At 50.4% G+C, this 24,286-nt stretch overlaps 3 protein-coding genes across 7 annotated transcripts in view; all 3 read left to right on the plus strand.

The window, feature by feature from the left end:
- OSCP1 (organic solute carrier partner 1) overlaps nt 1-4,853 on the plus strand; it is a 31,861-nt gene extending 27,008 nt beyond the window's left edge. The window contains exons 9-10 of the mRNA XM_061122368.1: nt 102-165; nt 409-4,853. Coding sequence (XP_060978351.1) covers nt 102-165; nt 409-525 — 181 coding nt within the window. The 3' untranslated portion in view covers nt 526-4,853. The remainder of the gene's footprint in view (nt 1-101; nt 166-408) is intronic.
- Nucleotides 4,854-10,634: 5,781 nt separating this feature from the next.
- Nucleotides 10,635-13,578, plus strand: LSM10 (LSM10, U7 small nuclear RNA associated). Its single transcript, XM_061122371.1, has 2 exons — nt 10,635-10,949; nt 12,829-13,578. Exon 2 carries the CDS (start codon nt 12,854-12,856, stop codon nt 13,220-13,222), a length of 369 nt encoding a protein of 122 aa, XP_060978354.1. The 5' UTR covers nt 10,635-10,949; nt 12,829-12,853; the 3' UTR covers nt 13,223-13,578.
- Nucleotides 13,579-19,329: 5,751 nt separating this feature from the next.
- Nucleotides 19,330-24,286, plus strand: part of STK40 (serine/threonine kinase 40) — a 37,323-nt gene continuing 32,366 nt past the window's right edge. For 2 of the 5 annotated variants that reach the window (XM_061122374.1, XM_061122377.1), the window contains exon 1: nt 19,968-19,986. The gene's annotated coding sequence lies outside the window, so the exon portion shown is untranslated. Of the gene's footprint in view, nt 19,689-19,959; nt 20,099-24,286 lie in introns of those variants that run through there. The other 3 variants (XM_061122373.1, XM_061122372.1, XM_061122375.1) reach the window with 3 other exon arrangements.

Raw genomic sequence — 24,286 nt, forward strand, 5'->3', positions numbered from 1 at the left:
AGAAAAAAAAAATAGGTTACCAGATTATCAAGGACCAATTTGCCACACTGGCAGGAAGAAAAATCCTAACCTTTGACCTGTTTCTCGACCCTCTTGTACAGACAAGCAGCGCTCACCAGGCCAGAAGAGTTATCCTACGAAGTTATCAACATCCAAGCTACTCAGGTGCGTGCAGGCGATTATACAAGTCAAATCTCATTCCCCTCCTGTTCTTACAATAACATTGAACTTCAAAGGCCCTCCCTCCTCCTTCCTCTCTAATCAGCACGTAACATAGTCCCTATCCTAACAAACAGGCGAGGAACCGAAGTGCATCACAGGGGTGGGAAAATGAACCACCAGCTGCACAGAGAGGCCGTCATGCCCACACGTTTCTTCATTCCCTCCCTCCTGTCACTCCTCTCACAGGACCAGCAGACGAACCAAGAGCTGGCGCGGATCATGGGGGAGTTTGAGATCACGGACCAGTCAAGGCGGAGCGCCAGCAAGGGGGATGACTTGCTCGCCATGATGGATGAGTTATAGCTATGCTGACCAGGCGCCCCTGCCCCTGCAGAGAAGCTGCTTGACGAGGACCCCGGGGGTGCCCCCCAGGGAACCACACGATGCTGCTAGTTTTCTACTAAGCGAAGCCCTTACCCTCTTGTTCCCCTTTCCGTCCTAATAAACTGTGCGGCTCTCCATCGGGAGCGCTGTCCAGAAGGCAACACACATATCCATATTTTCAGCAAAATATATTATGGCTTTGAAATTGGACCCTTCCCCATTTTCTTCCTGGTTTTATGGCACTCGGAGCATCTGGAGCCCAGAATCAGCAAGACGGCACTCCTGTTGCCATCTTCATGACGAGCTTGGCTCAGGGGGACCTGCCGCTCACAGAGGCCCGTGGATCGTCACAAAATTTCAGAGCTTTCTGGGATGTCTTCTGCCTTGTGAGTCTGACATAAGGGGAAAAGGCAATCGCCTCAAACTGTCGGGGCCCAGTTTATGCAGCCTGGCACACTGGGAGCTGCCACCTCAGACGCAGAGGAAGCAAGGCCGTGACAGAGGATTCCTCACGCAGGCCCCGCACAGAGCCTGTGGGTGTCTGTGGTTCTCCACACGTCTCTCCACCCATATGTGGTGTGGGCTTATCCCATATGGAAATGTGTTCGCTCTTTAGCGTGATACGTCCTCCTTACCCCCAGAGTCTTCCTCTGCCACTTAGCGTTCTTGCCTTCTAAAGGCGCCCAGCGTGAGTTACCATGACAGCCATCTCCTCTGCTTCACCATTAGTGGCCAGGCAGAGCTGTAAGCTGGACGTGCGGGAAGCATGTGGTGTAACACTTTCCCTTCCGTGCACCAGATGAGTTAGTCAATACTTCCCTTGGCAGGATGCCAAGTCTAATTTGGATCCATGAGAAATGTCTCAGGCCAGGGCTGCCCTCATTGCTTCAGGAAGGAGGGTCAGCCCTCCCCCTCTTGTTCATTCTGGACTGAGGAACTGGCAGCTCGAGGTCAGCCGACATCCAGAGGTTAAGGTCCATTCAGTCTCCTGGAAGCAATATCTGGAACGGCAAAGGGTGGGAGAGGAACTGAGCTGAGCTGGTCACTGCCTGAGATTGAGCCGACCAGGACCACTCAGGACACCTGCACCCTAGTAAGAGTGGAGGCAAACATATTTCTGGAAAGCAAGGGTCAGGTTACCCATCCTTTAGCTTACCCAAGGCATAGGCTTTGGATCTGTTGTTGCTGTTATTGTGTTGTGTCTGACTCTTTGAGACCCCATGGATGTAGCCTGCCAGGCTCTTCTGTCCATGAGGATTCTCCAGGCAAGGATACTGGAGTGGGTAGCCATGCCCTCCTCCAGAGGATCTTTCCAACCAAGGGATGGAACCCACATCTCCTGCCTTAGCAGGCGGGTTCTTTACCACCGAGCCACCTGGGAGACCCCAAACTGCTTCTTACAGGCTTACAAAGTGTCTTCAGTTTTAGTCTCTTGTAAGCAGATGACAAGTGCAGGGGAAGGCCTGGGTCTGGCTGCCACCGCACTGTGACCGACCTGAACTTCACCATCTGCTCCCAGCGTGTCCTGGGGCCTTGGAGATGGGCCACGGGTGGCCGAGAGGCAGCCTCCTCCCTCCACCTATCCCAGAGCCATGCCGATGATTTCAAACCTGCCTGTTGTCTCAGTGAATAAACAAGATACAGATCTCTGGTAAGGCAGCCTGCTAATGAGGCAATCTTTGAGTTTCGTGTCTCTAGTCTTACACAGATGTTGAGAAAAACAAGTTTATTTGCATTGTGGCTTAGGGCACCCAGAAAAATCAGGGGAGTTGGGAGGGGGCAAAGGAAAAAGAAGACAAGGATTACCCTGGCAAGAATCTGGACCGAGTACTGACAAGACATCATGGTTCATTTAGCACCAGGCTGTGGGGTGCGAGGGCTTCCCTCGTGGCTGCCATGCGGGAGACCCAGGTTCAATCCTTGGGTTGGGAAGACGCCCTAGAGGAGGGCATGGCAACCTACTCCAGTATTCTTGCCAGGAGAATTCCATGAACAGAGGGACCAGGAGGGCTACAGTCCACAGGGTCGTAGAGTCAGGCATGACTGAGTGACTAACGCTTTCACCTGGGTTCTGAGGGTGTCACACAGCACTGCCCAGTTCGCTCCAAGGGAAGGGGCACCAGGATCCCCATCCCTGCCCCGAATTCGCCATGGCATCTTGGGCAGTTCCCTCAACAAGCCTCAGTTCCTTCCCTCATCTGTAAGAAACAGAAAGAACTAGTTCATTGACTCAAAGCCAGCTTGCCCCAGCTAAGTTGGTGAGTTTACAGATTCCTAGACCCTGCCCCAGGTGGGATCTGACAATTGGAATTTTACCCATGCCTCCCCCCAGCTCCATGCTTTGGGGGTATTTCTGCCCCAGTTCAACCTATGGTCAGGGAACTAGATTCCACATGCTGCAACTAAAGATCTCACATGCCACAACAAAGGCCAAAGACCCTGTGTGCCACAACTGCGACCTGGTGCAGCCAAATATTTTTTAAATTATTTATGTATTTGCAGCATGTGAGATCTAGTTCCCTGACCAGGGCTCAAACCCAGGTCCCCTGCATTGGGATCTCAGAGTCTTAGCCACTGGACCACCAGGGAATCCCCAAATATTTTTAAAATATTGAGAGTAAAAAAAAAAAGAGAAAATAATAAAATATTGAAAGTGGGGCTTCCCTGGCAGTCCAGTGGTTGAGAGTCTACCTTGAAATGCAGGGCACACCAGCTTGGTCCCTGGTCCGGGAAGATCCCACACGCCACGGAGCAACTAAGCCCATGCCCCACAGCTGCTGAGCCCTCAGGGCACAACTACCGAAGTCCGTGTGCTTCAGAGCCGGTACTCCGCAACAAGAGAAGCCACTGCAATAAAGCCTGAGCACCACAGCTAGAGAAAGCCCACGACCAACAAAGAAGACCCAGCATAGCCAAAAACAACTAAATAAAAATTATTTTTAAAATGGAGAGTGAAGGGGCAGGAAGAAAGGGAGGAAATGTATTTAGCCCTCAGTTCAAGGATGAAAGTCATGCCAGGCAAGATTAACTCACTTTTTTCCTTACACCCAGATCCTGGTAGGCAAGAAACACATTTTAGCATCACAACCAGATCCTGGAGATCCTGAGTCTAAACAGGATCAGATCCCCTCATCCCCTTCCAACAGGTGTGTCACTCTGGTTTACATCCATGGAGACAAATTCAAGTCACAGGAAACTGTAGAAAGACAAATGCAAATTACAGGGGGGAAGTATATATATACTTTTTTCTTTTAACCATAATACCTAATTGTTGTTCAGTCGCTCAGTTGTATCTGACTCTTTGCGACCCCATGGACTGCAGCACACCAGGCTTCCCTGTCCTTCACCATCTCCCAGAGCTTGCTCAAACTCATGTCCATTGAGTCAGTGATGCCATCCAACCATCTCATCCTCTGTCGTCCCCTTCTCCTCCTGCCCGCAATCTTTCCCAGCATCAGGGTCTTTTCAAATGAGTCGGCTCTTTGCATTAGGTGGCCAAAGTATTAGAGATTCAGCTTCAGCATCAGTTCTTCTGAATATTTAGGACTGATTTCCTTTAGGATGGACTAGTTTGATATCCTTGCAGTCCAAGGGACTCTCAAGAGTCTTCTCCAACACCTCTGCTCAAAAGCATCAATTCTTCGGCACTCAGCCTTCTTTATGGTCCAACTCTCATGTCCACACAAGACTACTGGAAAAACCATGACTTTGACTAGACAGACCTTTGTCAGCAAAGTAATGTCTCTGCTTTTTAATATGCTGTCTAGGTTTGTCATAGCTTTTCTTCCAAGGAGCAAGTGTCTTTTAATTTCATGACTGCAGTCACCATCTGCAGTGATCTGGGAGCCCAAGAAAATAAGGTCTGTCATTGTTTCCATTGTATTCCCATCTATTTGCCATGAAGTGATGGGACCAGATGCCATGATCTTAGTTTTTTGAATGTTGAGTTTTAAGCCAACTTTTTCACTCTTCTCTTGCACCTTCATCAAGAGGCTCTTTAGTTCCTGTTCGCTTTATGATGTAAGAATGGTGTCATCTGTGTATCTGAGGTTATTGATATTTCTCCCGGCAGTCTTGATTCCAGCTTGTGCTTCATCTAGCCCGGCATTTTGCATGATGTACTCTGCATATAAGTTAAATAAGCAGGGTGACAATATACAGCCTTGATGCACTTCTTTCCCAATTTTGAACCAGTGTGTTGTTACATGTTCAGTTCTAACTGTTGCTTCTTGACCTGCATACAGCTTTCTCAGGAGGCAGATAAGGTGGTCTGCTATTCTCGTCTCTTAATAAAGAATTTTCCACAGTTTGTTGTGATCCACTTCATTAGCATAGTCAATGAAGCAGAAGTAGATGTTTTTCTGGAATTCTCTTGCTTTTTCTATGATCCAATGGATGTTGGTAATTTGATCTCTGGTTCCTCTGCCTTTCCTAAATCCAACTTGAACATCTGGAAGTTCTCGGTTCATGTACTAATACCTAATTATAAAGATCCAAATTAAAATCCAAAAATCAATACACCATTTACCTACCCCTTCCTCCCTTTAGGTGGCGCAAGTGGTGAAGAACACACCTACCAATGCAGGAGACAGACACAGGTTTGATCCCTGGGTCGGGAAGATCCCCTGGAGGAGGAGATGGCAACCTACTCTGGTATTCTCGCCTGGAGAACTGCATGGACAGAGGAGCCTGCGGGCTACAATCCATGGTGTCGCACAGAGTCAGACACGACTGAGGTATCTTAGCACATGCACATGCTTCTTCCCTTAAATCAAGCCTGGAAAACTCCTCTTCCGCTGCCAAATTCCTGGACAGCTGGCAGCGGAGGGAGTGGGAAGAACTGTTTTCAAGGGACTGGGCTGGAGACCCCTCTTCTCAGTTGAATCTTCCCTACCCAACTTCAGGATTCAATGCAAAGTAAATTCTCATATCATAGCCCACCTCTTTTCAAATGAGAATGTCAAGATGCATTCCAAGAGCCAATGGAAATCATTCTGGATTCTTTGGTCACCTTGACACCTCCACCACCACCCCACATACACACATGCTACATCCTTTTTGTTTCTGGCCAGTGGTTCCTCTGCTGATAAAAATAACAGTATCTTCTCTGCTAGTTCCCAAAACCACAGGAAACCCGTTACATTAGGCCTAATGAGGTGTGGCCTTTTTTTTCTCATTATGAAGGTGAAGGACCTGCCAGGGTGTGTCATTAACACTAGTCCCATATTCTGGGAGAAAAATAAGAGGACTATTTAAAAAGTGACTTTTTGAAAATCACAGAGACAGCTGAAATTACAATAAAGGAAGTTGTTTAAATTCCCATCTCTTACAAAATCCTTCAAAAGTCACCGTCTATAAACTTCATAAATTGTTTTCTCTTTATTTTTGGATTACTTGAAATGTAAAATTTTAAAACACACAAAGGATAAAACAAGTATTATAAACAAAGCTTTATAGACCTGGGGGCAGACCCAAGACTCCTAAATCCACGTGCACATTGGCTTCAGATCCCTCCACCCTCCTCTGTAAAATTCCCCAACTTCTTTTTGTTTCTTTTTTTTTTCAAATTGGAGGCTAATTACTTTACAATATTGTGGTGGTTTTTGCCGTACATTAACATGAATCAGCCATGGATTTACATGTGTTCCCCATCCTGAAACCCCCTCCCACCTCCCTCCCCATCCCATCCCTCGGGGTCATCTCAGTGCACCAGCCCTGAGCACCCTGTCTCATGCATCGAACCTGGACTGGCGATCTGTTTCACATATGATAATATACATGTTTCAATGCTGTTCTCTCAAACCATCCCACCCTCGCCTTCTCCTTTTTTTAAGGGGAAGAACAAGGATGCCCTCAGCTCAGGTTTTCTGGATAGCCAGAAGGCCTCCCAGCTTCAGTTACAACTGAGAAGATAATAACCTGCGTGGAATGCCCTCCCTCACCTCTCCCCCCTACCTTAGCACATCATTAACCTTTCTTACCCCCTACCCAGCCCCCTTTCTGCACCTCAGAACTTCACCGAAAGGCGAAAGGCCTCCAAGGAGCGCCTGTGTCCCACACGATCGCACACAGCCTGGCCTCAGCTCCTCCAGGACCTCCTCCACCCACCAGCTCTCCAGCCTTCCCATTGCTTCACCTCGCTCTCTCCCACACCCATAGCTTCTGTCATAACACTGCCCCTTTTCAGTCTCCAGCCCCAGCTTTGCTGGATTCAACTGCCTTCTCTGCTCCCCATTCTCCTGGGCCTGGTTCAAGACCCTTTTCTCCTTTTCTTACTATGTGCTTGTGTTCAAATCCTACTAATTTCTGACCACACTTCCCCTCTCTTCCTCAGTGGCTTCTTTTTTTTTTTTTTCCCTTGGCTATGTTGGGTCTTAGTCATGGCACACAGGATCTTCAGCTTTAGTTGTGACATGCAGGATCTTTTGGCTTTGGTATGTGGGATCTAGTTCCCTGACCAGGGATTGAACCCGGGCCCCCTGCATTGGAAGCAAGGAGTCTTATTGGCCACTGGACCACCAGGGAAGTCCCCCCTCAGTGGCTTCTGATTGAAGATCGCCCTCTGATACAGATGTTGATGTAGCCATTTTTCAAAGTCTGTCCGAATGGCTGGTGCAATTGCTGGAGGATCCTTATTTCACCCCTGGCGTTCCCCCCACCCACCCTGTCATCACACTCTCACCTCAGCTGTCATCTCCTGCCTCCATTTCTCACCCTCACCCTATCCTTTGCTCTCACCGCCCCCATCCCTATGCTGACCACATTTTTATGTGCCCTGCAGTGCTTAGTCTGCATTCTTCTGCAAACTATTTTGCATTCCTTTTTTTCAGAGAGGCCATTACTTTGACCCCGTACTATTACCTCACGAATTTCCATATTCCCCTCTCTGGGCTGCAGGTTCACTTTTCCTGAGACATTCCATCATCTCATGCTTAGTGTCTAACATTGATGTCATTTTTATTTATTCAGGACATTCACTTTACTTTCAAAAGGCATGAGGAATCTGCTTGAATGTAATACAAAATAAGACAGTTCTCCATGGAAAAGAACCAGAAGCAATGAATAGAAGTTACCCAAAACTTCCTAACGATGGCGTAGAACACCTAGCACGGGAGTGAGTTGCTGGTCACTGGAATCTCAAGCAGTGGGGGAGGCTGGAGAGGGGATTTGGACCCTGGGTGGGAAGTTGGAGCAGGTGACCTGGGAATCACCCTAACTCTCAGGATTCTGTATCTTCTGACTGTTAGATACAGAACCACAATGAAATCATGTACAGGGAACAGGGAAATTCAAGGCTCCTGTGAACGTGAAGTCGCTCAGTTGTGTCCGACTCTTTGGGACCCCATGGACTGCAGCCTACCAGGTTCCTTTGTCCATGGGATTTTCCAGCAAGAATACTAGAGTGGGTTGCCATTTCCTTCTCCAGGAGATCTTCCCAGCCCAGGGATTGAACCTGGGTCTCCCACATTGTAGGCAGACACTTTACCATCTGAGCCACCAGGAAAGTTCTCAAGGATCCTGAAATGAACTCAACTCAAGTGGGCCCTAGTCTGGGTTTGAGACTGCAAAAAAAAAAAATGGAACTAATTCTCCACTGAGGTGGAGAAGGAATTTACTGAAGGGGCTTCAGGCAACTGACAGTTGTCAGGATGAGTGAAGGACCATGCAAAATGGCCAGGAACCAGAGACAGGGAGGCGGCATGGGAGAGCACGCCAGCAGCAGCAGCACCCGCAGGGATGAGGCACTGGATGATGCAGACACCAAGATGAAGCCTCAACAGTTACTGCTGGTCTGTGTCCCTTGCTCCAGATTTGGAATCTGATAATGCCTGAGTTTAGGTCACCAGCCTGTGCCATAGCTGACAAGGATCAGAGACGATGTCTGCCCTTTAAACCATCTGGAGTGGGAACAGAAACTCACCTCTCACTGAAATTCACAGAATGGCAGATCTCCCCAAAGGTGGGAAAAGGAGTTCAGTGGGCTGTGTAGCCAAAAAATGAGATGCCCTCTACAGGTGTGAACCCCCTCCCAACCCTACCACTCTTATTCCTATCAATGGGCCATCAGTGTTAAAATGTAAATCATTGATTCCCCCTCCTGCAAACCAAACTCCAGGTTTAATCAGCACCCCCCGCCAAGGATTCTGATTCACTCTCTTCAGGGGCTTTAACCTTGTTTCCATCCCACTGCCACCAGTTCATTCAGATCCCATCATCTCACCACATTCATAAAACCATTGTTCCTCCTGAAACTGCTGTTTGTAGGGTGAAGCATCTCAGCCTCCTAGGACCTTTTCCCTGTCTCAACACCCAAGAGATGAGTAGGAGAGGTGAGATTTACATAAATAGCTATGGTGAATCTGCATGCACCAAGAAAACACGTATCAAGCAGTATGCTATCAGCCTCACTCCCAATTGGTATTATCGAAGAAGACTTCAGAAAGGTACAGCCAGCCTTTGAAGGAGGGATTGGACTTAACATCTATAGATAAACAAGAGAGGATCCCAGGCAGACGAGCACAATAGCAAAGGCAGAGACAAGAGTGCAGGGCTTGCCTGGGAGTCGCTGAGTCTGACTTTAGGAGGGCATCGGGTCTCAACATCAGTGTGCACTGTTAGATGTGCAGATTCCTGGGCTCTACTCCTGATTCTGTAGGTGTGAGGTTTAACAAGCATTCCAGATAACATTAAGGCAACTGGTTCCCTGGGACTTCCCTGGTGGTCCAGTGGCTAAGACTCTGCGCTCCCAATACAGGGGGCCTGGGTTCCATCTCTGGTCAGGAACTAGATCCCATATGCCACAACTAAGACCTGTAAAATAAATAATTTTTTTTTTTTAATGAAAGGAGATAAGAGGTTCCCTTATGTACATGGAGATCATTAGTAACCTTTTCAAGAGAAGTTAACGTGAGTAAAACTAAAAATACTCTTGAGCAGAAGCCAGATTACAGTGAGCTGAGTAAGTAGGTGAAAGCCCTCAGGATAGAGCGGCTGTTCTCAAATTTTCAGTCTCAAAACCCTTTTGTACTCTTAAAAAATTACTGAAAACTAAAGAATTTGTTTATGTGGGATATATATATATATATATAGTAATCACATATATATGAAATTGTGATAAGATTTTAAAATTAATTTCCTTTCAAATGACAATAACAGGCCCATTATCATATTTCTATTTTAAAATAACTATATATTTTTTTTAAATTTGGTGAGAAGAGTGACACTGTTTTATATTTTTGCAAATCTGTTTAATGTCTGTCCTACTAGAAGACAGATTCTCATATCTGCTTCTGCGTTCGGCCCATTGTGCTATGTCGTTCTGGCTGAAGTACAAGAAGAGATGGAGAACGAAACGGCAATGCACTCCAGTATTCTTGCCTGAGAAGTCCCATGGACAGAGGAGCCTGGCGGGCTACAGCCTATGGGGTTGCAAGAGTCGGAAACGACTTAGCAACTAAACCACCACCACCACCACAAGAAGAAAATCCAGTCTCACGTAGAAATGGGGTTGGAAAAAGAACTCCCAATTGGAGAATCACTGATAACAGAGGCCTCTCCTGAGAGGTTCAACTGTGGAAGGTAGGAAAACAGAGTAGCTGCCAGGGAGGAGAAAGACGTTTTCTATCTTTAGGATAAGAAGAGACCAGCTGTGATGAAGGATAAAAAAGGGGTGGTTTCTGAGAGACGCTGAAACCAGTAAACGAGAGGCTAGAGGAATGACCTAACCCTAACTCATGGGGCTTCTCCAGTGTGCCAGCTGCTGCCACACCTTAACGGAGGTCGCGCAAACCTTGAAGGGGCGTGGCTCAGACGGCTCCCCCACCGGCTGCAGCCTGCCACTCTCCTCTGTCCGTGGGATTCTCCAGGCAAGAATACTAGAGTGAGTTGCCAGAAGGGGAATCTTCCCAACCCGGGGTTCGAACCCGGATCTCCTCCATTGCAGGATGGACTCTTTACCGACTGAGCCGCCAGGGAACCTATTATATCATTCCCTGAATGAAAGAATGACTCCAAAGGAGAAGAGAATCCAGTGACGTAGGCGGAGCAGCAGGAGGGCGAGTCTCGAGCCCGCGAGGCATTCTGGGGATTGTAGTTCCGGGCTCGCCGTGGGGAACGCCAGCTCTGCGCTCGGCCGCGCTCTCGGTGCTCCGGAAGGACCAAGCGGCCCCGCGGTTGCCATGGCGTCTTAATCCGGCAGCGAGAGGGAGGCCGCCCGGCTAGGCGCCCGCTAGTTTCGGCGGCGACGCGCAGCGGGACAGCGGAAGGAACCCGCGCGGCGGTCCTGGGGAGCCAGGGGCGGAGCGCGAGCGAGCCTGGAACCACGGAGGCGGCGGGAGCGGGGCCAGCGTCTTCCTTCCGGTTGCCGAGTTTAGCACCTCTTCCCAAGCCCACTCCCACGCTCTGTGAGTAAAGGGTCGTCACCATCCCCACTCTAGGGGCGGTCTAACAGGCTTGAAGAAGCCAAGTGGCTTTCTGGAGGTCGACCCTCCTAGGAAGTGAGCGAGCCCGGTCGTCGGGCCCAGACCTGCCTCTTTGCAGTCAGTGTGCTCCCCGAAACCTAGTTTGAGCGGATACGCCTGGTGAAACCTGGGTGGGGTCGTTAAGAGTCTTCCGGCCCAACTCTTAGCACCTTGTCAGTGGAGTGGGTAGCTAGCTTGCCACACTTCATGCCACCCTGCACAGCCCTGTCGGGATCCTGAGTGAAGTCTTTTTTTTTTTTTTCCATTTATTTTTATTAGTTGGAGGCTAATTACTTTACAATATTGTAGTGGTTTTTGCCATACATTGACATGAATCAGCTATGGATTTACATGTGTTCCCCTTCCCGATCCCCTCTCCCGCCTCCCTCCCATCCCTCTGAGTCTTCCCAGTGCACCAGCCCTGAGCACTTGTCTCATGCATCCAACCTGGGCTGGTGATCTGTTTCATCCTTGATAGTATACTTGTTTCAATGCTATTCTCTCAGAACATCCCACCCTTGCCTTCTCCCACAGAGTCTAAAAGTCTGTTCTGTACATCTGTGTCTCTTTTTCTGTTTTGCATATAGGGTTATGTTACCATCTTTTTAAATTCCATATATATGGGTTGGAATACTGTATTGGTCTTTATCTTTCTGGCTTACTTCACTGAGTGAAGTCTTAAGGAAAGAAATTCAAACACCTGGCACTCAAGGTCTGAAATTGGGGGATGGATAAGACAAAGTTACATTAATACAGCATCCAGGCGTGTCGAAAGCAAAGGAAGATACACTCAGTGTGGTGAGAACCTGTTAACCTCACCTGTTGGTTTAACAGACGTGGAAATAGGTTCAGAGACATTAAGTAACTGGCCTAGGTCTACAGAGTGTGGGTGGAGTGGGGATTCCAACCTCCGTTCCTCTACCTTCAATACCTATGTGCCGTATATGCTACCATTTCCTTTTGTTACAGTTGTCTAAGTTCCTGGTTACAGGGCAGCAGCATCGTGTGGACCAGTCGTTCTCAGCGGGCCCTAGACCAGCAATATCAGCATCGGCTGAGAATATGTTAGAAATGCACATTTTTGGGCCCCACCTCAAACAGACTGAGTTAGAAGGGAGGGGGGGAATCCTTTAACCCCTCCTGCAGGTGATTCTGATGCACACTAATGTCTAAGAACTGGTGAAGCGATTCATCTAGGGCTCATGTTAAAATGCAGATTCTTTGAGTAGATCTGGCAAAAGCCTGGAGATTCTGCATTCCGAAACAAGCACCTGGGTGATGCTGAAACTGCTGGTCCACAGACCATACTTTGAGCAGCAAGGGTATAAACTACACTTTAGAGGAGTGGTTCTCAAGCTCCTTGTCTATGCGTTTAGATGCACATTAGAATCACCTGGGGAGCTTTTACAAAATAGGGTACCTGGGCCCCACCCCTGGCCAAATGAATCAGATCCTCCGGGGTGTGGTGACCAGAAACTCACTGGGTGATTCTCACAATGAGGGTTCAGAACTCTGGGTGTGGGAATTGGAGCTGGGCAGCCATGGATTTGAATCCCAGCACCTTGGGCCAGTTACTTAACCTCTCCTGGCCTGATTTTCCTTGTTTATAAAGTGAGTGTAAGTGATGCTTGATTTGCAAGGTGTTGTGAAGATTCTGTAAGGTGTGTCCATGGAAGCACCTAAGGGTGTTCCATTGACATAAAAATTGGTGGGCAGACCTGGGGAAGTCTGGGCTGGGGATTTTGTGCTAAAAGCTGACATCGGTAAGTGAGCACCCACACTCCCTAGCCTGCTTCAGCTCCCCTGTGTGTGCCCCTCCCAGAGCGAGCAGCCCACGGCGTGGAAGAATGGAGGTGAGCCACTCGGTGAAGGAGCGGACCATCTCTGAGAACAGCCTGATCATCCTGCTGCAGGGCCTCCAGGGCCAGGTCACCACCGTGGACCTGCGAGATGAGAGCGTGGCCCACGGACGCATAGACAACGTCGATGCTTTCATGAACATCCGCCTGGCCCAGGTCACCTACACAGACCGTTGGGGGCATCAGGTGGAGCTGGACGACCTCTTTGTGACAGGCCGGAACGTCCGTTACGTCCACATCCCCGACAATGTGAACATCACCGCAACCATTGAGCAGCAGCTGCAGATCATCCATCGGGTGCGTTACTTTGGCAGCAAGGGGCAAGGCCGGCAGGAATTTCCCTCCAAAAACTCTTGAGTGAGCCTGTCCCGGTCCCCACTCAGGTTCCTCCAGATTTCTTCTGAGCCAAAGCCTGCTCTCCCTGCCCACCCAGAACCTGGGAGAGGAGCAGGGCCAGCCCAGAAGCTGGTGTCTGATGGACATCACCTGTCACAGCTGCCTTTCTCAGGGTCTCACCTCTCAGACTCACCCGGGGACCCGGAATTTTAGTTATCTGACTGTGGCCTTGGGGTAGATGACAGTCCCCCCTTTGGATCATTATTTATCTGAATCTCTAATTTACTGATTTAGGGACTGTGTCAGATAGTTTTCAACCCTCTTGCATTGAGGATTATTAAATACGCTGGGCCTGAGGGGCCCCATTTCTCTTGTAATTGTGTTTGTTTTCTCATGAAACAAAAGGAGGATGCAGACAAGTCTCTGCCTCCTGCTTTCTGCTCTGTGCCGGGCTCCCTGTTGGTCTTGTGTCATAGGGTGCTGGGTTGCAAGCGTGGCTGCACTTTGGAGTCACCTGGCCCACCCTCATCTACTTGGCTTTAATTGGTATGAGGTGTGGCCTAAGCAGTGGGATTTTTTTCTTTTTTTTAAGTTTCCCAGGTGATACTAAATATGCAGCAGAGTCTGAGGATGTGTATGAGAGGCTTTCAGTCTGGTCGGGGAAAGCGACTCTTCTGTTCAGATTTCCCGTTGGAGAGCTTGTTCATCTCAGTGCTCTTTCCTGGGGGGAAGCCTGGAGTAATCCCGGACCCTCCCCTCAAGTGTAGGAGCTCATCCAGCAGCGGGAAATCAGGCTCTGATTCTGATGTGAGGCCCTTGGGGAAGAAGAGGGTCTCAGGATGAGAACCCCAGCCTTTGTTGTAACTGCCTCCCCGAGCCTTAGCTGCCCTGCCACAGGCCAACTACCATCTCAGTGAAAGCGACTCTGTCCCGTGGAACCAGAGAGTTTGCCTTCATCAAACAGACCTCCACAGAGCAGCTGCCATGTGTCAGGCCTCCTGCTGAGCACACGTTGTCCAACAAGCTCTGGTCCCTTCTGGAGAGGGATCTAGAATCTAGGGCTGGAGGTAGACATTTCCTGAGGGAGACTGCAGAGCGGTGTTCATTTGGGCACAGGCAGCCCACAGTCATTGCATTTACATTCTAATCCAGTCTGTTTAAGTGTTGTCCCTGGACCATCTCAGCAGAACCAGCTGGAATGTCTAGAAGAACCACCTTCCTGGATCCCCAGATTGAAAACAGAATCTGGAACCTGAAGATTTGCTTTATTAACACCCACCCACCCATCTACCATGAGTCCTTTGCCTGTTGTATTTCTTCTATTGCCCAGAGGCCACAGGGGAGAACAGTGGACCCGAGCAGGGAGAAAACCACGGCTCTGAGTTGCCAGGCCTCTCTGATAGCTAGAGTTAAGGAGAGCAACACGAGAAGACCACGGGTAAGAGAAACCAGCGGGCAGGTGCAGAAGGGAGTCGTCACCGTGGAAATGTCTGTTCTCACAGCCAGTGGGGAGACAGCACCTCCGCCAGTGTGATGAGCTGGCGGGGAGTCTCCCCACATGGCCGCTGTCACAGACGTTTCCCACGTGTCTGCAGATGCCGCCACACTTGAAGAGGGCCCGGGCTGGGAGTTCAGCCTAAAGGTGGAGGAGAGGTAGGCCTGGCTCTGCCTTCAAATGGTGTGCAGGGGTGGGGTGGGGGCATCAGAAGGGAGGAAGGGCAGCTTCTGCATCCTCCAAAGAGCAAGGGAAAGCCTAGCATGGATAGCTGAGAAGAAGGGCTCTGAACCCATTCCATAAGTTCTGTAAGCATTGTGCACAGACCCCAGTGGGCCTCTGTGCTTCCAAAGACAGGTGGGAGGCAGGGTACCAAGACCTTCTGAGATACACTAATGCCAAGGCCCTGGGGTAGAGCACAGCTGTGTGTTCAAGCCCCAAGGTTATGGGTCTTGGCATCTGGTCCTGGACTGCTGGGAAATTGACCAGGGTCCAGGTAGGGGTGAGGGAAGCTCAGTGCCCAGCAAGCTATGGCAAGCCACGGGTTATTCATTCCACAAGTGATTTGAGTCACAGTGCCAGCTACTGAGGGAACAACAAGAGAGACAGGGGTCCTGCTCTCAGGGAGCTGACACTCTGGAAGGGGAGATGAACAAAGAAAACTAAACAGACAGGAAGGAAATAAACAGGGCACATGGAGAGAAAATAGGTGGTTTTATTTCCAAAAGTGTAGTCTGAAGAAGTTAAATTTAAACTGAGAAGGCGCCTACCATTTAAAGAGCCAAGGGAAGGCACAGGAAATCGCCAGTGCAAAGGTCCTGAGGTGGGAAAGCTTGAGGGTTGGGGGCAATAACCAAATACCACTGTGACTGTTGGTGGAGGAGAAGGAGGCAGGTGAGACAGGAGAAATGGGAAAGAGGTGAGGCAAATGATACAGGGCCTTGTGGGTCAGGAGTATAGCTGGTTTCAATCTCAAGTGTCTAAGAAATATAACTTGAATTTTCTCTAACTCAACCTAATTTATATTTTGCTTTACTCAGCCAGAGTGGCAGAAACTTAGTTGTAGTCAACTCAGCAGAGTTTCCCATCACTTTCTTTGAAATCGGTTGAATTCTAGGGCACTTCCTTTCAAGATGCCAAAGCGTGGGAAGGGCAGTCCCACTAGCATCCCCGAGATGTCCTGGTTTTGTCCTGGTCTTCTGTCTTCAGCCCACTCAGGATGTGGCCAAGGCGCTCCTTCCTCACCTCCCGTCCGATTGTAACCCATCCCTGTCTTGGTGTTCAGACTCTCACTCTTGCCAGTCAGGCCCAGCAAGTTCCTAGGGTCTTGGGTGAGTTGGGCTCCATTTGCCCCAGTGCGACGCACAGGGTTCTATTACTTCTTGGCACTCCACCAGGAAAAGAAGTACACGTCTTCCTGCTTCCCGGGCTCTGAGACCCAGCGGATGCCCTCTAGCTCAGAGGCTGAGCTGCTCTATTCTCAGGGACCACCCCCTCAAGTCTCAGTCTCCCAGATCCCCCTCCTTACAGTTTTCTAAATTTAGATCCGCACAGATATTCTTTCCATCCCTCCCTGAAGGCAAGCAAGGCTTTTAGAATTCAGAAGCTAAAAATGAACTCTGCATTCTGGTGTGTCATTTGTTTCCTGGTGTAATGAATGCATAGTAACCTAACTGCATACAGGAAGGGCCAAGGGACACCAAGGAAGAGAGGAAAAATGTATTTCAAAATGTCATTGTCCCATTGAGGTTTGGGTTTTGTGGTCATCGCTGCAGCCTTTGTTCAAGCCTGCACATGACTGAGCACTCAGGAATTCTGAGTGAAAGGGCATATCCAGGCCACGCAGAGAAGAGGACAGGAGGCCCACTCACCTGGGGAAGGGAACTACCAGGGCTCTAAGGAGAACTGGGTGGTCTGTGGCTTGACATTCAGTTCCCTAGGGTGGTGCGGCATCTCCAGCTCTCAACTGGATGATACCCACAGAAGAACATCCAGTTCAGTGAGTTCCAGTCTGGAATGCCCAGCTGAAGGGTCCCTGAGGGCAGCAGGAGTCCCTTGAGCTCTTATCAGTGTTCTAGAAGGATCAGAGGAACAGGCACATAGTATGTGAACGTTAACCAAGCTGACTTGGTCTCTGCTTTGGGCTGGAATTACACCAACAGCATGATGGGCCACTGGCTTCTTCTTCCTGATCACAAGCTCTTATAACTGTAGTATGAAGCTATAATGAATGAAAAGGAAGAAATGACTTGATGGCAGGTTGTACAAAATCTTACCAGATATGAGGCTCATGTAGATGGAAAATACTAAAAGAGGCTTTCAAGGTGGCAATATTGGGAACCCCTGATCCAGTCCAATTCTGTCATTTTTCAGTTGAGGAAGCCGAGATCCTCTTTCTTTAGGGGGAAGGTGGAAGGGTCTCCCTCTGTCCCATAATTAAGATAATGGCAGAATGCCAAGATGGTCACCACAAGTAACTACTGCTTATTGAATCTCACTGTGCCCCAGGCCCTGTGCCAGGGGCTCCGCTTGCTCCAGGAGGGCAGAGCTGTGGCCTCTTTGGTCCCACACTGGTCTCCAGCATCCAACTCAATGCTCTGCACACAGCCAGCACTCCATAAACCTTTGTGAAATGAAAGAATCATCTCATTTCATCATTACAACAACTCTAGAGGTTTGTTTTAGTAGCCCCATTTTAGAGAGAAGCAAACAAGCCCAGAGAGGTTACTTGACTTGCTCAAGGTCACAGAGCCAGTGAACATCAGGGTGGGGATTTAAACTCAGGTCTGTATGCCTGAAACTCCATGATCTTTACTATTACACTGCACTGTTCTGCCTCCCAGCATTCCTGACACTGGTAACCAGGTAAGATAAGCGATGCCTTGATGATTCAGTGGGTAAAAGAATCAGCCTGCAATGCAGGATACACAGGAGGTTCAGGTTTGATCCCTGGGTCAGGAAGATCCCTTGTGCCTGGAAAAGTCATGGATGGAGGAACCTGGCAGGGTACAGTTCAGACAGTCGCAAAGTCGGACACAGTGGAGTAACCAGGCATGCTGCTCACAGTGATGGTACCCAACCACCAGGTACGGGCCTAGCACTCAGAACTTGCATACCTAGGTTCTAGGAGCTTGGCCACAGAGAACCCAGACGTCAGCCAGTAGGAAAGGTTTGCTGGGTTCCTGAAGCCTGAGGAAGCTCCCCAGGGTTGAAGGTCTCCTCCTCTCCTATAATAGGCAGATCTGCCTGTACATCATCAAGCAACCGTCTCATGCTGTTGTGACAGGTGTCACTTTGTTATGGCAGCGTCGTCTGCCAATATGCCCAGAGTTGGAGAGCCAGCAGGAGAGTACGTCACTCTGTGTGTGTGTGTGTGTGTGTGTGTGTGTGTGTGTGTGTGTGGTGCAGTGGTGTCCTCATGTTGGTATCCTGATGACAGTTTTTCATTTCCTCTGGCTGGCACCTTTCCTTTCTATTCATTACCTCTCCTACTCCCCGCTTTCTCTTCCTTCTCCTCCCCTTCGTTAAAATCCTATATTTTGAATCAGCTGAGAGCCTCCTGGGACTGGGGATGGCGGTGTCAGCTCTAAGTGATTCATCTAGCTGATAATAAGAGCTCTGGAAAACCCAACATTCATTCCTGTCAGAGCTTCCGGAATCTCTAGGCTTTTCCCTTTGTCAGAGAGAAGAGCTTGGGGGGCCGGGACCAGCGTTTTTGTGCCTACTTTCAGCCCTCCACTGTACTGAAGCTCGCTGAGGAGTATGAGCACTCCTAATTCACTAGGTCCCATGAGAAGCTGTTGCCACACTCACTGGATCCTCACAGTGAGCCCACAAAGTGTTATTCCTATGTTGACAGATGGGGATGATTAGGGAACTTGCACAGTCACTGAACTTGTAAGAGACACAGCGAGGACTCAAATCCAACCTTTTTGGAATCTGCCAGACTTGGTTCAAATCAGCTCTGCCATTATTAGCTGTGTGTCTTTGGTTACTTTCCCTCTCAGAGTTCTAGCTGCTTCATCTGTGAACAGACTCCTTAACGCTGATGTCTCTAAAGTGCCTGACACAGTGTCTGACATGATACTGCTGTTTCGGTTACTACTGTTACTCAGCCCTTTCAGCTCAGTGTGCGCTAGGCGTTTAGAGACAAAGACAAGGACACAGGAGGCAGCCAGACTCACATCAGCTCTCACGTCCTGGCAGTCACTGCCTGTGTGGAGATGACAAATGCGTGATACACGTAAGTGCTTGGCCACACACCCTAGGAAAATCCGGAGCCGTGCACACAGGCTTCGACACGTGTGCCCACATGGATACAGAATAACACAGCTGGAAAGAGACTCAGGAGTTAGTCATATACAGCTAGCATCCTGGCTCACACCTCGGAGACAAAGGAGTGGGTCCCTGATCGCGGGTACTGCCACCACAGCGCCCTTCTAGCTGCTTCTGCATGCCAGCGGAGGGAAGCCAGGCTCTCGGAGGGCCCCAGTGAGTCATCAGCCTGATGCAATCCCTTTAAAGGGCTCATCTGCTGGTGCAAGAAGCTGATTCATGGAGGGCGTGGTTGCTGGAGAAGGAGGAGAAAGGGACCGAAACTGCAGCAGGAGGGGCTGAGGTTAGGTGGCTGGAATAGCTAACAGGAACTCTTCACTGTTAACCTGCCTGGTCGAGACTCTAGGGATCTTCAGATTGAAGCGGGATTTCTACAAAAGCGAGGGGCCCAGAGGGAAATGAAATGTGAGGGCTACGGCAGGCATTCCTGTCATTGATGAGCCCCACAGCAGCGCTCGCCGCACAAAGCTCCAGGAACCGAGAAATGGGGGTCAAGAAAGAGCCACTTTTCTGACAAAGATACTACAACCGGCCGATCTTTCAACTGCTGGAGAAGTCTCCAGACCCGGGAGGGCGAGTGTAGGGCACGCGAGGCTCAGTGGAGTAGCGGCGGGGGCGGTGCCTCCCGCCCAGCCTCACCGCAGACTTAGATAAGCGGTAAGTACCGCCCCTTAGAGTCTCGGTCTCCAACCGTTTCCCAGATTCAGCCTGAGCCCCACCCTGAACCAATCGTCTATCGGATTCTGGTCGCTTGCCTGAAGGCTTCCGCCCTTCGTCAAGATGGCGCCCAACCCCTGAGCCGTGGGCTGTAGATACGGGCAAGGGGCGGGGCTGCGGCCGGTCCGGGAGGAGGGGGCGGTGCGTCACTTCCGTTGTCAGGTGGCGGCGCTGCAGCCATGGAGGGAGGCGGCGGCGGCGGCGGCGGCGGCTCGGGAGGCTGCGCCGGGAGGCGGCGGTGAGCGGCTCCCACGCCCCTTGCCCGGCCCCGGTCCCCCGGGACGGAGCGCCGAGCAGCCCCGGCTCCGGGCCACGGACTATGGGCGAGCAGCGCTGAGCACCGGGGGAAGGTGAGGGCAGGGGTCCCGGAGCGGGGAGCCGGGAGCCGGGCCGGGGATGCGGGTTGGCGGGGGCGGGCCTCAGCGGCCGTGGCAAGGGGACCAGGGTGACAGCCTGCCGCTGTCCGGCTCGACAGAAATGACAACAGCGAACCCGCCGTCCTCGGCTGGGGTCTGCTCTTCCCAGGGGGCGGGGGAGGAGGCGGGGGCTCCTGCGCGCCGGGCACCGGGTGGCCACGGGGTGTCTCGGTCCCGCCGCAGCCCTGGGGGACGGCACAGCTCAGCCCGGCCTGGAGTCACTTGGTCAGTCAGTGAAGGCTTAGGTTTTTCCCAAGAAGCACCCTCTGCCTCTCAATACTGCCTGATCCCGAGAGTGACTTGAGAGTTGGAACGAGTCCCCGGAGAGCTTCTTCTCCAGCCCGGGCTTTCTCCACGAGCCCTCACGGGCACCATCTCTGCTGGAGAATTTCGAGTCCCGGGCGGCGTTCAGGTGCGGGTCCGAGCTACCTGCTTGTCGGTGCTGTGTTTGACCGGCCTTTTCCGAGGAGAGAGGCTGCTGCTGTGGTCACTGTTTCACCTGCCATGCCCCAACAGGCCCGCCCGTTCCCACGGCGCATGGCCCCACCTTCCAGTCAGTAGGTAGGGGCATCGGGATTCCCTCCAGACGTCGAGTACCCTGCCTGCCACCCCCACTCCCTAGATTTGATGCCCGTTTGTTGGCGGAAGGAAGAGACGACAGCCGCCTTCGTTGGCAAGGTAGACTTTGCTCAGTATTAAGTCACAGGAGGAAACCGGTTGGCTTTGCTTGGTTTTGAGAGCAATGAAGAAGAGGGTAGTCACTCTGGGCTGGGCACTTTCTCTCTTCGCTCAGCTTTGCATGAGATAAGGAAGAGAAGGATATGCAGTTGTAAGGCCAAAAGAACCCTTGTTTGTAAACAGCGCTTGTGAGCTGGGCCAGTGCTCCTTGATGGTTCTGCTGTGCCAGCTGTTTGTCCCTTAAACCTAAGACATTGTGGAGATGGCCCTTGTTCATGCATTCATTCATTCATTCCCCACATAATAGCACGACAGCAGCAGTGTCCTTGCCTGGAGAGGCAAGTACCCTGTATTACAGATTAAGAGTTGCTTTGGAGCCAGACCTCCTGAGTTCACTTTCTAGCTCTGCAGCTTTGTAGCTGTGTGGCCTTGGGCAGATTGTTTAACCTCCCTGCGCCTCAGTGTTCTCAGTTATAGAACAGGACTGGTAACACAGAGTTACTGTGAAGATTTTAAAAGTTAACACATGCAAAACACATAGAACCATGTCTTCCACATAATGAGTTCAGTAAATGTTAGCTCATCTTATTTCAAGAAGCTCATGGTCTGGTTAAGGGAGAAAGTGACAGTGTTAGTCGCTCAGTTGTATCCAACTCTTTGCGACCCCATGGACTGTAGCCCACCAGGCTCCTCTGTCCATGGAATTCTCCAGGCAAGAATACTGGGGTGGGTTGTCATGCCCTCCTCCAGGGGATCTTCCTGACCCAGGGACCAAACCCTAGTCTCCTGCATTGCAGGATTCTTGACTAACTGAGCCACCAGGGAGACTGACCTGTAAACAAATCATTGAAACATTGTCTAAAAAAAAATTAGTATCAGCAAGAACAGAGGGCTGTGGGAGTCCAGCAAAAGAAGCTTCTAGCTCAGCCTGAGTTGGGGGGTGGGGGTAGGTTTTGGGAAGGCTTGGAAGAAGTGATGATGCTGGGACTGTATCTGGAAGGATGAGAAGGCTCAGCCAGGTAAGAACAAAGGGGCAAGGTACTCCACTTCGACATCTAAACTCAAAATTTATCCCAGAAACCTCAGATTGTTCAGTAGGTGGTATGAAAGTCAACCTAGTGCCAGGTGAAGCAGTACAGGTTGACAGAGGAATGCCACATTAACAGTTTGGAAGTTTGTACCAAGGGTAGTAGGGAGCGAGGGAAAAGGATTGAAGCAGAGGAGTGTCGTGATTGGACTTGTGTTTTAGAATGCTCTCTCTGGAGCCTCAGCAGGAGAGAAGGGAGAGGAGAGGAGAAGCTTAAAACACTGGAGGCCTCTTCAGAGGTTACCACAGGGCAGGCCTCCGAGAGAAGAGAGATGGGGTGGGGTGGGGGATCTTTGCTGAGACGGCACGGCAACCAGTGGCAGGTGACAGGCTCCCTGTGTTGTCCTGGGCTGCTCTGCTGGGCCCAGAAGTGCCTGGCACATCTGCTTCTCTCTTCCTGAGACTGCAGGTCTCTCAAGCAGCCAGGCTGGTGAGGCTGTCCTCCAGAAGGTCATTTGTAAGGTCAGTTGCTCCCTTGTGCCTTTAATTTGACCTTTTGGGGAGGCAGCAGACTGGAGTGGTTAAGAGCCTATTTGGCTCCACTCTCAGACAGAATCTCAGTTCCAATCCCAGCCCCTGCCGGTCAGTAGAGGTTACTTACTCTTTGCGTGCCCAGCTTTCTCATCTGTAAAGTGGGGGCAGTAAGAGCCCCTCCCTAGGAGGGCAGTTATGAGGATTTGGTAAGGTGTTGCAAGCTGGACATTCAGTGCACAGTGCGTGAGAAATGCTTGGTAAACGTTACAGGCTGCAGGAAAGAACGCCTGAGAATTAGTCAAAGCAGCTAGTGGCGACTCAGCTGTGTCCCAGTGAGCTGTCAGAAGTGTCCTGAGGGATCACAAGATCACAGAATTTTATTGTATTCTCTCCAAAAAAGAAATCTGTGGGGAGTTTACCCAGCCGGTATGGGAGCCCTGCAGATGATTCAGCTCAGCTCTTTAAAAGAACCATTTTTAAAAAATAGAAGTAGGACTGCTGAGAAAAAAAAAAAAGATCATATTTTAAAGGATACTAGGAGAACTTCGCTGGTGGTCCAGTGGCTTAGACTTCACGCTTCCAATGCAGGGGGCCCGGGTTCAATCCCAGGTTAGAGAAGCAGATCTCACATGCTGCTACTAAAGACCTGGTGCAGCCTAACAACTAAGTAAATACATATCTTTTAAAAATAAAGTAGCCTGGGAGAAAACATATTTAGAGTTTCTTCCATATGTGTCCCTATTAGTTACCCTAGTTTGGTATCTGAATTAGCACCATCAGGAAGCACACATTGATATGTGCGTTGGCCCCAAATCCAGAACCCCAGTTCCACACACATGAGCTCCCATGTGCAGCTGGGGAATTGCTGGGTACCCAGGTTCAGAAGGAGATTGGAGAGGCAGGCCCCGCCCTAGAGGACCTGGTGGTCTAACAGGGCCTGGCAGGCTCCTAACCAATCAACACTTGCAAATAGTTGGGGGCGTGTCTCATAGGAGTCTGTGCAGCAGGAAGAGGGAATGAGGGGAAGGGGTGTTTTTCCCAGGGCATGGGGAGGCAACTGGGGAGAATTTTGGAGAGGCCTTAAAGCTTGAACTGGATCTTGATGAAAACTAAATATTGACGGGGAATAGAATGTTCATGAAGCACTCCAGACAGGGGAGCAGCAAGGCACAAGCGTGGATGCAGGCTGGTGTGTGTGTGCGTGCTGTAGGAACCACATGAGGTTCCAGCACAGGGTCTGAAGGGACCTGACTTTAGGATACGCTGGAGAGGCGAGCACCAGGGCTAAGATGCTTGAACTTCTGTTGGTGAGGGGATGCTTTGGTCTAAGTGGAGGAAACACCATTAAACCTGCATCTTCCCAAGAGCCTGCTGGCTGCTGGTAGAGGACGGACTGGAGAGACAAGAAGTCTGGAGTCTCTGTAAGAGGTTTTTGCTGTAATCAGAGTAAGGGTCAGTGGGGCCTGGATCAAGGCAGAGGCAGATAGGAAACAGAGGAAGGGCACAGATCAGAAATGTTTGGGGGGAAAGTCAGCTGGACTCTGGGAGTGTCTGGAAGTGAGGATTGAGGGAGGAGCAATGATGGCAGGTGACCCCGAGCTTCCTGATCTGGCTGACAGAGTGAATGATAGAGCCAGCAGGAGAGAATGGCCAGGGAGATCCACCAGATCCACTCGGTAAGCCCTCTCATGGGAGAGGATCAGTTGCAGAGTCTGTGGCTCCCGGTCCAGCTTTGGGCCAGGCTTCTCTCTGGTTTTGCCTGAGTCAGCACCTGGGAAAAGGGCAGCTTCCCTTCCTCATCTTCGCTCTGCTCAGATTTGCCCAAGGAGGTGAACTTCAGTGTTTCAGACACTCAAGGGGCTGAGTCTGCAAGACTCCTGTGA

Source organism: Dama dama, chromosome 20, assembly GCF_033118175.1.
Source record: "Dama dama isolate Ldn47 chromosome 20, ASM3311817v1, whole genome shotgun sequence".
Taxonomy (NCBI): domain Eukaryota; kingdom Metazoa; phylum Chordata; class Mammalia; order Artiodactyla; family Cervidae; genus Dama; species Dama dama.

Excerpts from the sequence above, each read along its gene's own strand:
- LSM10 (XM_061122371.1), top strand. The coding sequence starts at position 12,854 with ATGGAGGTGAGCCACTCGGTGAAGGAGCGGACCATCTCTGAGAACAGC.